The 18,120-nt window shown below is 45.7% G+C and overlaps 1 protein-coding gene across 1 annotated transcript; it reads right to left on the bottom strand.

Annotated features, from left to right (window-relative positions):
- Positions 1-4,017: 4,017 nt before the first annotated feature.
- On the bottom strand, positions 4,018-18,115 carry NCSTN (nicastrin). Its single transcript, XM_068922621.1, has 17 exons — positions 17,937-18,115; positions 17,375-17,479; positions 15,676-15,799; positions 15,019-15,137; positions 13,784-13,929; positions 13,507-13,657; positions 12,894-13,003; positions 11,860-12,012; positions 10,337-10,441; positions 10,087-10,164; positions 9,766-9,935; positions 8,431-8,533; positions 8,087-8,182; positions 7,487-7,574; positions 7,201-7,352; positions 6,641-6,853; positions 4,018-5,075 (listed from the first exon to the last, which is right to left on the bottom strand). Exons 1-17 carry the CDS (start codon positions 18,058-18,060, stop codon positions 4,953-4,955), a joined length of 2,160 nt encoding a protein of 719 aa, XP_068778722.1. The 5' UTR covers positions 18,061-18,115; the 3' UTR covers positions 4,018-4,952.
- Between the last annotated feature and the right edge of the window lie 5 nt (positions 18,116-18,120).

Below are 18,120 nucleotides of genomic sequence, written 5' to 3'. Positions count from 1 at the left end.
TGCCTCTGCCCTTGCTGGCATCAACAGCGTGTTTATTTTGAATAGGAGTTCAGCAAGACTTGCTAGAAGTTGCATCACTTCTTTTTCCCCGGCAGAAGGCTGCAGAACTTGCTTTTTCCAGACTCCTCCTCTTGAGGGTGAATTTGTTCTTGGCTGCTCCACTACTTTCTCCTTTCTTCCCTGTAACTTTGGTCAAGCCTGGGCTAATTCTGCGTTCTGCAAGAGAAAGCGTTTATCTGATTCCCCAGTTAATCTAGAACCACATCCAGAGATGGTCCTGACTCCCAACATAGGGCTCCGTGCCTCAAGCTACTCCTTCCCTTTGCAGCCAGTGGGTTAACAGCTCACAGATTTACACGGCCCAGGAGAGAGCCTGGCCACCACGTTGAGTACGACTCAGTGCTAAGGGGCACCCGAGGGCTCATAAACGCTAGGTGAGAGGCAACGTGGGGATCCACACTTCACAGGGAGGGCCATTAGGCCTAGAGAGATGGCAGGGGAAGCAAGCGGAGGCCAGAAAGGGCAGCCAAGCTAGAAGCCAATGGCCATTTGCAGTGCTAGCAAAAACAGGGGTGCAAAGGGCTGAGCAGGGGAGTGGGCTTGTGGACCCTCCACCAAACCTCGCTAAACCAGCAAAATAACTGACCTGCTGAACTCAACACCTGAAAGAAGCCAAGGATGCCAAGTGCTTGGACAGAACTCAGAAAGCTGTCCAGCATCTTTGAGGAACAGGAAGAACTAGTTAGATCAGCAATGATTTAAAACACCCACAAAAGGTAGTATTTCTGGAAGAAATTCAAGGACTCATGCTTTGGAGCAACAAGCCAAAGTCTTAAAACAGAAGAGGGCATTTTCCCAGTACCTGAACTTGATAGCTATGCTGAACTGACAGGGAATAAGCTTTTGTCCCCTGTGCTGACTGTGCTATAGAGATGGTAACCTTTAGCAACTGGGAGAATACCTTAAAACTCTGCAGCAAGGTTTGCCAGAAGAAATCTGCCAAAGCCAGAGAACAGCTAGTTATCTCTGGAGCATTCCTATAAGAGTCCTTTCCCAGGTGAACTACACACTCCTGTAGATGAAGTGGACCAGCAAAGGCAGATACAAATGGTGCTTGCTATATCCCTTCCCTAGATCGAGAGGCAGCCAGGGATAATACAAGGTGAGAAGTTGCTTCAAAGGCGACCAGACACCGTGGAACAGGAAAGTTGTTTGCTTTCCATGTTTTGCATAATTTCCTATGCAATCTTACTCAATTATCAAAGCAAATGGGCTTTGAACAGGGGGATTATCTTGTTTACATCAGCCTACCTCAAAGGTGGCCACACCAACAGCTCTGCATTGTCACCCAGTGTAGCTATCTGAAGCTACAGTAAAGCAGCTAGCAGAAACAGGGGAGCTAGAAAAGAAAGTACTTCTCTCACTGCTGCCTGGAATGACTGTGAAGGTCCAGGCTGTACTGCTACTTACAATCTGCCTTATTTAGGCAGCATCCATCCAAATATATGTGGTTGCGCCTCAGAACTCAATAATTTTGTTTTCATTGCAAAGATAAAGATACACCTATGTATATGCCAACGCTCCAACTATTTTCCACATTCATAGACGGAGAAGGCACTTATTCTCTGTTGCTTATTAGCATTAGGAATGCTCTAATTAATGCACATAATCCCTGGAGTGATGGAGAAAAGTGTATCAAGGGAGTTATCAACTTTAAGGTTTGAGCAGCTGAGGACAGCTGCTGTTACACCAGGAACTAGAGATACAACTCTATCTCAAACCAAAGGGCAGCTAATGCACATTATGAAGGAAGGTAAACGTGTGGCCAAGCTTGTTTCATTTTTAAACTGGGGACATCTACTACAGATATCTGTACTCAGACTGAAGGCATGAAAAGGATGTCTTAAGAGTAAATCTTTCCAGAGGTAAGACACTAACTCTGGATTTAAAACAGCAGACAGCAACTCCCTAAGGGGTAGCGATTCAGTAGCAGCGCACAAAGGAAGCAAATGGTTTCTTGATCCCAGCGGAGGGGAATAAGCACTCCCAAATCCACTGTCAGCTCTCTGTTTGAAGAACAGGAGTGAGGATAAATGACTGAATGGGTCACAGAGATCCTGATTCCTTCCAGCCTGCTCCATTTATGGGCTGGAGAAGGATGCAGGTGAGGGGAGTTAATTCTCCATGATATACAAAGCAACTCCTTTCACTAACATTAGCTCTACTTTAATAAAACCCTACTGTTCACCTGAAGGTCTCAAGAGCATTCCCTCACTTCTGTGAAACAGGACAGTAACAAGGTTTACAGACAAGAGAACAGGCACAACAAGGGGAAGTCAAGTGGTCACAGCCACCCTGGGGAGGGACACAGAAGAGAAATCTGGGCCTACTGACTCACTTCTCATAGCTCATTTACTTCCCAGATGAATCCACCAATCCTGACTATTTCTTCCCCACACCCTTTAACCCAACACTAAGGCCCAAATCCCCAGAGGAAGTAAGGCTCAGATTTGAGCAGCAGAAGCCTGACTGTCAAAAACCAGCTGAGCAAAATGAATTTACTAACCATGACGAGGAAGGCTGGAAATACTGATGGCTACTCCCTTTCCTTTCACCCCTCTGTGCAGCAACACTGCTGGCACCAAGAGAGTTTGTGGGATGCACAAATCCCCAGCTCAGGGTAAATTTTAGGCTGACAGTCAAGCAAAGACTTTCGGTGTTCTCCAGCACTGGCAGCAGCATGGAAAATTTATCTCTGCGGCAGCGCCTGCCAGCCTAGCCCCCTTGCTTCTCCATTCCTTTTGTCAGCCACTGATAGGAGGGTTGCTCATTGCACTGTCCACAGGGGAGACCTGTTGGCCATCCAAGGAGCGGCGTAGGCACATAGGCACAGACAACGGAGGCAGCTGTTTGCTAGCCTCGCCAGAGAGCAGCTTTGAACAAAAAGCTGGTAGTGGAAAATGAGGGTGAGAGTGGTAAAAGGGTTTATTTCTGTTTGTATGGGGGGGGGGGGGAAGCAAGGAGAAAAAAATTCCAACCAGAAGCCTTCAGGGAAAGAAAAAAAAAGGCAAACAAACAACCCCCCTAAACAAGCACAGAATCCAGATTTGAGATTAGAAAGAGAAGGAATGAAGCTTTTTTAATTTTAAAGCTATTGAGAGTCTCATATATATGGGCACAATTTGTTGATTAGCTATCATTGATTCCACCGTCTCTCCACAAAGCTCCACCATGAGTTAAGCATTTTCACTTTGATATGTGAAAAAAAAAAAACCACAACAAAAACCACCCCCCCACATATATAATAAACTTACCTTAGGGAGGCAACCCCCCCCACATACTTTACAAAATTCTGTGTCAGATCACATACTGTTTTGAGGCCCCCCGTGTCATGCAAAACACTTTCATGCAAAACACTTTCATGCACTGACATAGTCTAGTTGGATAATCTGAGGGAACTGATTTTGTTCTGATAAAGTTGGAATGATTCCAAAGATTAGGAATCAGAGTGTATAAAAACCCTTATAATAAAGGAAAGGTATCTCCATTTAAATTGAGATGTGAGTTTCTTCAGCATTGCTAGGAGAAATGGAAAGAGACCAGGCATAGAAACATTCCACCAAGTATCAGGAACAGTTTCCTGATAGCAAGATGTGTTAACAAGTGGAAAAAGTCTCCCCGAGGGAAGCAAGGTCCAGTTGAGAAAAGACTTAAATACAATAAGCTTGCATTGTTCTCTAGGGAAAGGAAAATGATGCCTGGTTTAGTGCTAGTCAGCTCTGATTTCTTTGATTAATCCTCTCCGCCTATTGAGCTCTTCACTTTGGACAACATTGCTCTCCCATCTCTGAATCAAGATGACTGAAGAACAAGTGAACTTACTTTCATACAAAAGAAAGAATCAGGAATATCTGAGAGCCTTTCTCTCCTGGGCTGGTCAGTCACAACCGGTAGCCCTCAGGGTCCAGTCCTACTGGGTGCTGTGCAATAGCATCAAAGGAAACAAGAGTGTGTGAGTATGCTCTTCATAAAACATATTTATTACATCAGTGCCTAGGGATCAACCAAGATTGAGGTGCCGCTGTACAAAGCACTGTATGGAGCCATTAGCCATCTCAGCCTTGGAGAGCTTACAGTCTAAACAGGTAAGTCGGACGACAGTGAGTTAACTCTCTGTCCTGTCCGAGGGCATCATTTCTTTTGTTTGTCCAGTTCTAGAAAGGATGTAAAAGTTGCACTGCGAGTTAAAAAACAAATCAGACAAGTTCCACTCCTCCCAAGACCAAACCATTTTGCAAGACCCAGTGTTTTTGGTCCTTTTGGCAGCAACTAAGACAATACAGGCAATGGGTTAACTTGTAAGTGGAGATTTTTTTTTTTTTAATTAAATGGAACTATTTATATATATATATATACACACACACAAAACCCAGAAAATATTGCACCTTTAAAAAAAGACATTTTACATCTAATCATCTGTTTAACAATACCTTGCACTCCCTGCATTGTAGTATACACAGATTCACAGCAACTGTTCAACATTAACAGGTAATCAGTACTGTCAGATACCACAGAAATCCACCAGTCCATGTACATCCCAGAAAAAATACCTTTACACTTTCCACCCTTGCCCTCATTTTGAGGATACATCCATCACATTGTCTTCTTGGTGGCATCCAGGACCAATCCTCTCAAGTTGCTCAGAAGAAAGGACAAATTACCAAGAAAGGCTTTGGGAACTTCTTAGGCAGTCATAATCTTGTTAGGACTTGGTCAGCATGGTTTTCTGGGAAAGTCTTTTATGTTTTGGGGCTCAGACCCCAGAATCTGAGCATGGAAGTTCTGGAGCGAACCATTTGCGTCCCTATCCAGGGAGAGGGGCATTCCAGTGTAGTTTTATCTTTGACAATTATAATCCAAGGACTGAGACTTCTCAAGCCCAGGGAGAATCTTCAGTAAGCCACAGCCCCAGGGTCCCGAGGGATGCTAAAAAGTACATCCGCTTTGGCGTTGATAAAATATGTGGCGAGGAGAGAGAAGATCAGAATGGCAATGCCCACAACCAAAGTGATTATCTAGGAAGGGATGAGAAACACTTAGCATTTTGTTACAAAGACAGACCTTGCATCACCTCACAGAATTTGTATTGAACGGGGCTCATATATTAAAACAAAAAGATTCTCTGAAGACCTTGTAGTCTTAGACAAAAGAAACAGGACCGCCAGACAGGATCAGATCAGCAGTGCACACAAACAGATGTTTAGGAGAAAAGGCAAGAAACTTATATCATTCACATAAAGAAAAGTGTGACCCAGTATCATGTTTCAAAAAAAAACAAAACAACCCATTGGAGTGGTCGACGCAGTTAGCAAGGATTTTTAGCACGCATTCAATGTCAACGGTGACGCTTTGGCAATTTCCGTTATTTGCATGAACAGTCACCTCCTCCAGCAAGGAACTGTAAATGCTTTCAACCAGCACAGTTGTGTGCAGAGCCAACATCTCTCAACAGCTTTAGCATAACTGAGATTATCTCCTACTCAGCACATTCCCTAAAGCCTAAGTGCCATACCAGTCTAAGGCACACAGCCATTAGGTTCCTCTCTGTTAACCCTTCTTGCATGGTAAAACTACTATTTCCAGTTTCCCCTGGATATCTCAGAACAGTCCCCATGCCATGGCCAGAAGCGCATGTGTTGCTACAACTCACATAGTACATTTTACATCAGCTCAACGCTTCAGGGATGGCTAAGCCTGAACCGTGCATCTCTGAAAGGCATCAGCGCCCACTGGGCTGTAACAGTCTGAGAGACACAGGCAGCAGGATGAGACACACAGGCAGGGCATTGTCCTTGCCTGACATAGTGTTAAAAAGGCCCAGTGCCACACAAATAAATTGCTCATAGTGCAAATAACCATCTGAGAGATGCAACAATTGCCTGGGCTTGCATGGCCTTTGGGTGGCTTACTGCTGGAACACATGACAACTACAGTGCTTTGCACTCTGAAGTCCTTACCAACAGGGTATGACATCATTAACAACCAACCAGAGGGCATCACGATAGGCACACAGTCCGAAAGTCACTGTAAACTTAACCCTTATTCTGCTGGTACTTAAGCCTTATTACACCCAGCTAAGTGCTGCTTAGAATCTGAGACTGTCAATCAACAACAGCTTTTACTTGTAAAGACTTTTGCAAAGGTTATTTCTTCTATGTCCCAAGAGGATTTAAACTGCAGCAAAGAAGATTTGGGTTGCAAAACACCTTAAAAGAAGCATCACTGGCTTGGCTTCCATTGCTTGGGGAAGGGGTTAAGACTCATGTCACTTGCATCTTCTGTTCATAGAGCTCAGTCTGCTCACCAGACTCTGATTATTCTGCACCGTCTTGGCCTCAGCCGACTAGGTTATTAACCTACAAATGACTGGGGGTGGTAGGGTATCACCAGTGACACATTATTGTCACAAGGGTCAAAGGCTGGCTCTTCTTAGTTGGGGAGCTCACAGAGGACGACGGCACAGCATCTTGCAATGATCTCTGAATGGTTTCTCGAGCTGTCAGACGTTATTCAAAGTCTTATGGATTTTGCCTACTTTTTTTTTTCCTCTATTTTCTTTTTTAAACCTGTACAAACTTACCTCTAGCTCCTTGCTGGCTACCAGGAATATTCGGGCACGGATCTCTTTCCATCGACTCTCTGTCCATGTGGAGTACTCGGTAGATCCCCATTGTCTGAGCTCGAAGGCAGGAGAGAGTGCTTTGCTTAGATGGACAGTTGACCGAACACAGTAGGGGACTCGTGATGTTGAATTAGGGTCCTGAGAACCCTGCACCCAGGCATACTCATACATCTGTGAAGCAAACAGGGCAGTAAGAGACAGCAAGGCATCAGCAAATAAACAGACTAGTTCCCCTGTTCTGGAACCTCACTCACATCTCTAGAGAGAGAAGGGCTTTATTGACTGTTCTGTTTACAGACTGTTTACTGACTGCAATGGGATCCTTTTGCCCGCTCTTCCTCTGCCCTTGGGCATTAAGATGCCTCTTTGTTGGAGGAGCTTCCCCAGTTCTCCCATGCGTGATCACGGGCAACAGAAAGTACTCCTAACCAGATTTGTTCAAAAGCAGAAACACAGCAAATGAGACAGCAGTTCTTTCCTTGCCTACCATCTGCTATCCTACTTTAAAGGCTACTTACTTCTTTCTCAGTGTTGGGTGTTTTTTCAGGGTTCAGGCACTCTTCCTTGGTGAGGTTGACAACAGTGCCTGTGAGGTTGGCCAGGACATACTGCACAAGGTAGGTAGTGTTCACAGGGCTGGAAACTGCAACATAGTGTTGGGGAACATCACCTGGAACAGTCAGAAAAATGGGATTGGCAAGGAGAAGGTCAGAAGCAGATGACATTTCTATGGAGCTTTAGAGAGTTGCCAGGTAACATATGGGGTCAAAGCTAATCCTACATTCTTCCCTATATCACACTTACCTAGAATTACTTTTATGTCTGGTTTAATGATGGACTGAAACCAGGAATTGTTCATTTTAATCAGAAACCCATACAGCATTCGAGACACCTGGAAAGAGATGGAAATTTGTTTATATAAAGAGGAGAGAACACAGCATCTTAATGGCGCTCTCTCAAGATTATCTGGCTGAGAGTTGCTTCCTACTCTAGGGGCCAAGAGCACAGCAAAGGAGTCACTATATATCACAGCTGTACATAATGCAGGGATGAGTTGCGAAAACTGGGTTTGATTCTAGCTCCGCTCTTTAGCTGATCCCTGTGGCACATACTGCCATTACGCCTCAGCTTCCTCTTCTGCTTTGTGGAACGAGGATAAAGGAGCTCCATTTTATAGGAGGCTTGTGGATCTTAATGTCTGCCCCGAGACTGAGAGGGAAGGTACTACAGAAGGGTGAAATGTTTTTCATTTAGCTTTGGTGGGGAAGGGGAGAAGGGGAGCAGCAAAGCCCTCATGGAGACAGACAGGACAGCATGCTGTGTAAACATATATAAACAGAGACAGAAGGGAAGTACGTGAGGGCTCAACATAGATGCCAGGGACTCAATTCCATCTGCTCGTACCGTTTTTGGATCTGCCTGAATAGCAGAGGTGTTGTTGGCTCCCCCCGCAAGCTGGTAGAGAGCACGGGCGACCACTGTGGCAACTTCTGCCAGGGACTGCAAAGGAAGAGGGCTCTGTGTTAATCAAGATAGGCAGACCCAGCACAACAAGGAAGGAGAGCAAGCCAGAACCTACACATCTATCAAAGTGCTTACATCGTGCTAGCGTCTGAGTGCCTATTGCCTTTGTCTGCACAAAGCACTCCAACCTCCCCCTTCTCCCCGTGATCCTACTTGCTGTCTACCCCTACCCAAAGCCTCATCCGTCCCAGATACAACAGATAAAGAAAATGCAAAGTAGGAACCTTGGCTGTTTCTGTGACATACTCCAAGGTCTCCTCAGGGCTAAGCCCTTCAGGGTACTCCATCCGGATGTTCTCTGGAGTGTCATACATGCTCTGGTAGTATCTGAAAAGAAGGCGGCAAACAGAGCTGAGAAGGGGCGGAAAGAAACCACAGGGCATGGAATTCAGTTCAGAGTGTGCCTAAAGCAAACAGTGGGAGCAGTCTCTTGGGAGCAGAGATGCAACCCTGCCAAGGCACTACCCTGCCACACGCTCCTTAAACCATTTAATGAGGCTTTATAATTAACTTGGCCCTTCCACAGCTTCTCCCATCTGAGGATCTTCAAGCAATTTACAAGCTGTGATTAGCTTTCAGGTGGACGACAGCCCAATTTATTAAATGGGTAGAGAAACTGCGGCAGAGGCAACCTATGCGCAAGGCCTCATGGGAAGAGAGCTCTTAATGCAAGTCATGCTAGCAGACTTTACTGATGCCTTATCTTGAAGCTGGTGAGGAGTTCCCAATCAGCTTTATAAGAGGTTTACATCAAAGTATCTGCAGCAGACGGAGCTGACTAGGAAATGGGGCTGGAAGCCCACTGCATGGTCTATGCATTTGACATTCCCAGCCAACCTAGGACTGATCCCCCAAGTCTAAAGATGGGTCACACAGAAGCGAGTTGTGCTTTTCCTCTACCCCAGCATTTTCCTGCCCTTTCAAAGAAGTGCAGATCTAGAGCTGAAAATGAAGCTACTTCCCTCCCTTGATCACTACAGATATTCCCAGAAGGGGTTATAGAAGGGTAGAAAATGAAAGGAAAGAGACAATTTGAAGAGAATTGGGGAGTGAGCGGGGAATAGGCTTTAAGGAGATCTATTTGTCTTCTTCCCCACATTCCCACTTTCAAAGTTGAAGAAGAGAGGATCCCCAAGGAACAAATTGTAGTAGGGTCAGGTGGGGTAAATGAAAGTGCCCTTTCCAATGCCTGGGGCTCCTTGCCACTGCAAATAGAAAGATATATTAAAAGGAAAAAAAAAAAAAAAAAAAGCAGCTTCTGGAAGAACAGATGAGGCTTAGGCACGCTCAGTTGCCGATTGCTCACCTCTGGCTTCCAGCCAGCTGTGGGGAACATTTTCTGTACAAAACTGGATTTCTTTCGGTTGTCAGAATAATTATGTTGCGCCTGTTCAATTACATGGCACATGTTTGCTCCTCTGCTCCCCCTGGACTGCCACTCTACATGTATGTTAGACAGCACACCCCCGGGCAGAGGCATCGCGGAAGCTAGGGCTGCCCTCTGCCGGCTCCAACTTCTGACACAGGCCAACGTGTGCCCTTTTGCCCCTGAGAAGTACCTGTTTTGGAAGAAAGTGTGGTGGTCAGCCAATACCACTCCGGGGATGTGCCTGGCCCGAAGGAAGCGTTGGAAGGAAGATGGGGGAAGAGGCTGCGAATATCCAACTTCCTGCAAAGTCACTTTTGCTCCTACACTGCTATTGCTCAGAATTTCTAGCAAGTTTTTAACCTGAAAAGAAAAGAGGAGAAAACCACACTGTTCCACTGTATTTTTGGAGGTGGAATTTCTCTGGAAAGGTTAACATACTGATCATTGGTAGCTTGCTAAAGACTGCATAGCCTTTTGGCTGGATGAAGGAGTATAGATTGCTCTCTATTACCTGCATTTGAATTGATTCATTCTTCCGAGAGACAGGATCTGTATGCATCCACAGAACAGAGCCATTCCTTAGAGCCACCTGCAAGAAAAAGAACCACCCATAAGCACATAGTAGGACATCACTTAGTCTTGGTAGAGCAGGGGAACCCAGTCCAAGGAGAAGTCAAACACAGTGAAAGGCTGGCTGGGAAAGCCACATTTAAATTATTACAAAGAAACAGGATAAAAAAGGTCCCTAACTTATCCCACACCTGATTCAACTCCACAAATGAATGAATGTTGTCCAGGCGGAGAGGAAACTTGTCTTTTTCCATATCATACACCATTCGTGAGCTGCCAATGTAATCAAAGGTCTCCTGCAATAGAAAAAAAAAAATCATATATGAACCACATAAGGGTAGCTGCCTAGCTCAACTGTCAGCCATATTTGAGAGGCCGAGGTAGGACAGAGCCAGGAGTTCAATGGCCAACAACTGCATCAATTATTTCTGGAATTCCGTACAGCCCAGCACACGCCAAAAGACCAAAGTAAGTATTACACTGTGCCTGGCTTTAAAGACAAATAAAGGCAGGGATGGAGCAAAGGACAAAAACACACAGGGACAAAAATGCAGAGGAGAGCTAGTGAATTCCACAAGCAACAAAGACTCAGAGGCAAAGTCAGAACGGTATCAGTGAGCACTAATATCTAACAGGGTACTGCAAGTGAGTAACAGCAGAGGAGCATTAATACAGCCTCTACTCCGGAATATGCCACTTTCTTTGTTCTTGGGTGAGGAGAGGGCAGAATACAAAGTTAGGGAAAAGGGCAACCATCCATTCCAGGGATTAAAAATATGAGCCTTTTCTGAAAGGAGGGGTGTCTGTTTCCCTGGGGGAAAAAAAAAAAAAAAAAAAAAAAAAAGAAAGGAAGGCGACATCACAGGAATGAGTTTGTCACAGGAGCTGCAAGAAGCTGAGCATTGCCCAGGGAAGGATACATGTCTCTAAGGAAGAAGATCCCTGTTACAGAGAAGGGCAATAAAGTCAGGCAGCTACTAGATTTCCCCCTTGACTGATTTACAGCCAAGTCTTACCACTCCTCCTACATTCTGGGAGCACAACAGAGACTTTCCACTCCATAGCACTGCATGCCTGTCTCCCCCAGGAAAACTCTGACTAGGGATAGATGTGCTGGGGAGGGTGAATGAAATCACGTGGCCACAGCATGGGGCTGTGGGAGCCAGTTTCACAAAGCTGCACAAAAGAAGCCATCAATGTAGATGCCTTGAGGGGAACATCAGCTGTTGGCCATCAGTCCCTCCTCCACAAGCTTATTCTGCTTTAATACAGCTGTCAACTCCAGTGCTGGGCTCTCTGAAGTGAGCTGCATTTCACTGCCATCAACATATATAATTTTAATCTAGTCTTTTCTGGGCTTCGTGTCAGAATTTAAAGTGCGGCCACTGCATTCCACCCTGAATGGTGGTGAGGCAGAGAACAGACACAGACAGAGATACTGGCGAGAGAAAGGAGCAAAGGGAAAGTTTGTGTCATTCACCCAGAATGAACTGGGGGCAAAAAAAAAGGTTGCCTGAGTGGAAGCTCCATCTCCTATCGCTATTCCAGAGCGGTTGAAATCTCGTTCTCACTGAGTAAACAGAGAGAAACATGCTGCGGGGATGCAGATGATGACCTTGCAAAAAGAATGGCAGAGAGTTCATTTGCAGGGAGCCAGGGACTGATGTACTATCTAACGAGCCAAACGGTGGAGTGGTGCTGCTACTGCTCTTACCCCTTGAAAGAAGGTGAACATTATATTCCTTTGCAGCAAATGAACATCTGACACTTTATGAAGGGCTTCAGCAGCAGCCAAGTGGGTCACAAAAGAAGAGACGGCACTCTCTGCCCCTGGGGCAACATTCCAGAAGAAGGAGTGGCTGTCAATCTGCAAGCATGAAGAGCAGGCATAAGAAATATGCACATAGGCAGTGAGAAAATAGACCCTGGCAGAACTGACCAACGAGCAAACTTTATTGGGAAAGCACCAGTCAAATCTGCAATGTCTCTCCTATCTCACAACGCACCCCACTTACGAGGGAAGAAAAAAAGCACTCTGCTTAATGAAACTTAAGATGCCGGTTCCACTGCTGTGCCAGTCCTGAGGCCTCAGAGCTCTGCCAGCACACCTCAGTCCTGGCCAACACGCCTGCCAGATATGCTAATTCAGGTATCCTACACTCAGCACTTCAGGGCTAGGCCTCACTGAAAACTGAGATTACCCAGTGCACTGTAATTTTAATAATGCTCACCAAGTAAAAAAGACTGCTAGACAGGGGAGTAAACTTTTTTGCTCAGCTTTGATACCTTCTCACTGCTTGACCTGCAAAAAAAAAATCTCCATGTGATTCAGTTTTGCCCTTCTGTTAAATACTGACAGATCAATGAGATCTCCCCCTCTGCAAAACATTCCAAGGATGTAAACTATCTTAGAAAAGCACAATCAGAAGTGTTGACTATTTCTACTTGTCTGGTTCCTACTTGTCTGGTTCCTTAAAGGCTTTGCATCACTGAGCAAATGCCCCAAGTCATGTAGCAAGACAAACAGAAATAAAGTCCAGATGTCCTTATGTTGAAATAATAGGCTCTACTATCTAAAAGGCTCCTACTTGCAGAACTATTATAGTCAGTCAGATGTAAAGCAAGGTCTGAAACATGGGAAGAAATTAAAATATTTAGGAGGGGTATATTCCAGCAAGGCCCTAAGCCCACATCTTCCCAGAATCCTTTCAGCCTGCTCTCTTCACAGCAAGATTAAGAGGTACCTACTCGAGTGGCAACAATAATGACTTCTTTCTCAGGGTCGACTTTTCCAGAAGAATTGATAGGTTGCAAGGTGCTCCACACATTGTAATCAAGAAGAGGATCACATACAACCTCTACGAAGCAGAAACAACACAACTCAAGAGCTGAGACTACAGCAGTGACAACAAGTGAGAAACAATCTTTCTGGTCAGCTATAGCTCATCAGCGGTTCTATCACAGCAGCAAGCTTCTGCTCAGCATGGGTGTAAGTCCTGGCCCCAGGAAAAGTCACTGATAAAACATGCACCAGGACCAGGATTTCAATCTATGTACACGCACTGCTAGTGAAGTACTGATATCAGAGCCATTCTTTATGATCTGTTTAGCAGATATTAAGTCTCTTCCTCAGCCAGAATCCCCTCTGCATACTAATTTTCCAAACCAATGACAAATGTACCCCTAAATTCTTCATCGCTTAAATAGTTTATTTTGAAAAGGCTTGGTCAGCAAGCAAATCTTCGGGGACATTTTAGAAATTTTCTTTCTTTCTTTCTTTCTTTTGAGCCATTGTATTCCACTGGGATTTTTATTATCAGTCTTGTCCCACATCATGACAGGGTAAGAGGAATCTGCTTACCTGGATTAAGGCTGAAGGTGCTTTGGATGGAGCTGCGTCTCATGCAGGTAACAGTGCTAGTGACAGCATGCATGTGGGAAAAAAGCTGCATAGCACACAGAGGGTACTCAGGGCCAGATCCATCATGAGGGACATTATGATCTTGATAGCACTAGAGAGAAATAAAAATTAGTATAAGACTTAGTATTTCTGTAATAGTATTGCACACTGCAATACAGCCCTCTTTCTTGAGCCATGTTGCAAATCCCCTCGCCCGCCTTTTGGCAAAGTGCAGTACCTGCTTAATAACTTGAGTCTCATTGGCATCTTCAAGTAGAAAAATAGGGAAGTCAAAATCCTCATAAGAAAGCCCGCTCCCCACGGGATTCCACACAGTACTGTTGCAGTGTGCAAACTGAGGGCCATAATCTTTGGAATAGACACCTGGAAACAGGAAGAAATGGGCAAATCACCGCAGGAAAGGTAAGGGCTGCTGAGAAAGCAGCAGCAAGCATACATTTAGCACCGTTATGGGCTAAAGAACGAGCTGACAAAAGCTTAGAGAGATGGAGCTGGTCACTGCATGCAGCAAAGTGGCAGAGACAGAGCACTGTGCCATGTGGACAGAGTAAGAAACATGCATGCTCAAAGCCATCACATGCCAGGAGGCTGGCATGAGAACTCAACAAGCATTTATCACATGCTGAGAGAGCAGAGGAGGCATACAGAGAAACATCATACTTCAAAAGGAGGAACATACACACCAGCATTTTCTGAGCTCATCATGTGCTGGAAGTACCTCTAAGGCATCCATAATGTGCCAATCATTTTAATACCTAGATACTGCGTGCAAACAGCAGGAAGGCAGTGAGACAACAAATGCCAGCACACCAAACTCATCTCAGGAGTTTATATAGCATCCTTCACAGCAGAGCAGCAGAAACCTTTGTGCAAACTACACAAGGTATAGTAATCTCTCCCCTCGAAGTAAAACACAGTAGTTTTGCTGCATGAAACATTTCTAAAGTTTAGGGGAGCATGAAAAACAGTGAAATGAAAACCCGACTGAAACTGCAAGAGGAACACAGGGAAGCAGAACAGAATTTAAAAAAGTAACTAGTAGCCCAGAGTTGTTAACGCCTACTCCACCCAACCTGCACAAACACAAGAGGCTTAATGATCATGTTTGGAAAAAATACAAGTTTCATATGTTAAAGAAAAAGAAGCTAGAGCAAATCTGGGTCAGGTTTAACATTTTAATGACATAATGCCATTTTATCCAGGGCAGATTCAAAAGCTCATCTAACAGTCTTTCTTCAAACATCAGTTCCAGCCCTTGTTGAGAATGGATGAGATTCCAGCTCAGACCAACTACTTCTAAAGGATTTACTGAGCCTGGACCTTAAACATCATTTTGACATTAAACTGCAGCTGCAATTTTGGCTGGCCTTTGCACTTCTTGCTTTGACCATACAACGTAAAACTGCTGTTTCTCCTCCACCCAACAACAATAAAGACTTTACAGTTCCTTACCAAACCCGTCGTTGGGGCACTTCAAACCAGGAGAGAATCCTTGGGGAGGGCTAGGTTTGGCAATGGCCACAGCAAGGCCTGAAACTCGTGAGGTTCCCTTCAGTTGCAGCATTACCCTCCTAGAATAGAGAACAGAGGAGTGAAAATTTGAATTCACTAACCAAAAGTTACAATCCAATACATGCTATTGCTGATGTACTACAATCAAGCACTGCTTGATGCTTTTGATCAAAACATGCCCCTTTCTCCTTATCTTCTCAGAAATACATGAGATTATGCACATGTCAACAAACAGAAAACAATCACTTCACCCACTTTTCTCCTCTGCCCAGAGAGAAATGAGACAGATGTTAATCATGTAATTTAATTAAATATAGGAAGTGCTACAGCAATGAACATGACTTTAGAATTTACATAGAGCAGAACTCTTGAACAACCAAACCATTCATTTAAGAAGAAATGAACAAACACAGGCACTAAGACAGTAAAAATACAAATGCTCCAACCTTACTGTACATTGGTACAATCAGGCATTCAGGGCTGATTTACCATGCGTCATTTGAAAAATGACATTTTTCATCACCAGATTAGGGACCCTTGTTGGTCCTCTGGGCTCTTGTCACCTTGGGAAGATTAAAACTGATGATGACTCATTACCTGTTGAAAAGGTTCCCATCTAGCAGTATCATATATGGTGGGTGTGGGCCATCTGCAAGCACCCAGTTCAGGTCTTCTTCCTTCTCAACCACATGGATCACCCCTGTGTCTCCGCTGATGGAAGCTGCGGAAAGAGAGCAGGCCCTTCATGTTTCACTGGAGCCTGTTTCTTTCAAACCTCAGAAAAGAAGGACAGTATGTCGCAGAGAGGTTTAAGGAAGAACAGCTCACAGGATTAGAGAGCTGAAGGAAGGAATTTGGTGAAGTAGCACTTTCAGCTAAAACATGCCAGAAAAGTAAATAGGCTTTTTTTTTTTTTAAAGTGAAAAAAGCCAAACATTATAATTTAAGAAGTAATAGCAATAAGCACCCACGTGTTGAAAGCATCTTTTGTCTAAGCTCAAAGTGCTTAAGGAATTTCAGCTACCTAAGCACTACTAGTTTTCTGTGACCAAAGAAAATAAGAAAGGATATAATAGGAAATTGAGGCCCAGAAACAGAAAGGTGCAAAGAGGAGACAGGAACTGCCTCAAGGACCACAATCACAGAAGCAGTTTAGAGCTGCCCATTATCAAAGAGTAAAGATTGCAAATTCAGAAACTGAGTGTTCAAGCACAGCTCAGCACGAGGCCTGGAGCACAGAGAGATAAAGATGGCAAAAGATCACGGTGGCAAAGAGGACTAACAACAAAGCAGGTGGAGGAAGAAGCAGGTCTGACTACTTGTCATTTCACTCCATCCCAAAGAAAACATGCACGTGCTTTGTCCACTGCCCAAGAAGCAACTGTTAAAACAGGTACTTTGTCAATGCCCGCAGTTAGTAACTGTTATCATTGTCAAGAACTGCTAGTGACTAGGAAGGCGGGATTGCAGGCAGCTGTCTGCATTAACACTAGGCTCACACCCAATGATGGAAGTCAGAGAACCTTGTACCCCAGGTCATCTATCAAACCAAGTGCAGCTGCGCTGCCCTGCAGTACCAGCTGACAATCCCACTGCAGGAAGTGGCTCACTCAGGAACCGCAAAATTCAGTCACAAACTAGCAAAACACCAACTCAGAGAAAGCCCTTTCTATATATTACTGCCTTCAGCAAGGAATGTTGATTGAATTGGGTGTCCTTATTTCTCTCTCCGTTCTTACCAGCCAAGCAGTCCTCGCTTCCCCAATCCTAATTCAACAAAAAACTTACCAAGTTAACAAGCGCTGCACAAGCAGCACAACCAAGCCATCTGTTCCCTACAGATCTCAACTTCCCACTTCTTCACCCCCTGCTCCCTTTGTCCAGTCCCTTGTTACCCCTAACTCACTCTGCAGCACGCACACCTTTACCTTGTACCCCTAAATACTGGCTGGGCAAGAGATGGCCTACGCTGAGGCCTGGTTTTATCCTATGCGTGCGCTAACTGACTGCTACATACAAGCAGTAGATTGCTGAGTTCAGAGTGCTGCTCTCTGCCAGGCACTGATCGTCTGTCAGAGACTACAGGAGCACAGCCTAAGGCCTCTACCCTTCAATTTAGCAGAAACTGGTCAGCAAGTACAGCCTTACTGAAGCGGGACTGGAAGAGAGGGCAAACAGCACTGAGAACACAAGCAATGTTGTCAAGGCAAGGCAAACAGAACAACACTCTTATGCCACATCGCTCAGGGCCTGGCCATCCCAAAGGGCAGCTCTGGGGCCCCACAGCAGTACTCACACTGGCAGCCGATCTGGTGGGTGGCATTCAGGAGGCGAACGCACGGCGCCGTTTTGTTCAGGGGGATGTAGATCTTCCTCTCAATAGAGTTCCCCTGGCAGGAGCCTGAGGACAAGAGATAGGCCCACCTCAGAGAGGGCCAGATGAGGGGTCCTGAAGGGAACCCCCCCAACTCAGAAGGAAAAATACAAGGCCCTCCCCCATTTCAGAAGAAGAGAGACTACCCTTCCCCCCAGCTCAGAAAGGGGCAGACGATGTGGGGTCTCGAAGGGAGCCCCCCAGCTCAGAGAGAAAAACAGGAGTCCCCCCCCCATTTCAGAGAGAGACATTTGAGGCCACCTCCCCCCCCCCCAAGAGAGAGGCAGACAAGGGGGTCTCAAAGCTCAGGGAGGAAAATGGGAGCCCCCCAGCTCAGAGAAAGACAGTTGAGGCCCTCTCCGCCTCCCTCCACCGACACCTCAGAGAGGGGCCTTCCTCCCCCCCGCCCCAGCAGAGGCCGAGTAGCCGCAGTTCGGGGGCGCCCTGCCCTGTCCCGCCCGGGCCCTCGCCCAGTCATCCTCACCCGCCGCCAGCGCGGCAAACAGCAGCGCCCGGAGCAGCCCCCGCCAGGCCGGGAGCGGGATCCAGCGGCTCCTCGCAGTGGCCTCCATCCCCCAGCCGCCCCCAGCGCTGCCCACCGCCGCCATCTTCTCAGCCCTTCCGCTTCCTCCACCGCGGCCACAAGGAGGCAATGCCGGAAGTCTCTC

This window comes from Struthio camelus, chromosome 30 (assembly GCF_040807025.1).
Source record: "Struthio camelus isolate bStrCam1 chromosome 30, bStrCam1.hap1, whole genome shotgun sequence".
NCBI classification, from domain to species: Eukaryota; Metazoa; Chordata; class Aves; order Struthioniformes; family Struthionidae; genus Struthio; species Struthio camelus.
The sequence above is the reverse complement of the archived record's forward strand: the minus strand, read 5'-3'. Positions and strand labels throughout refer to the sequence as shown.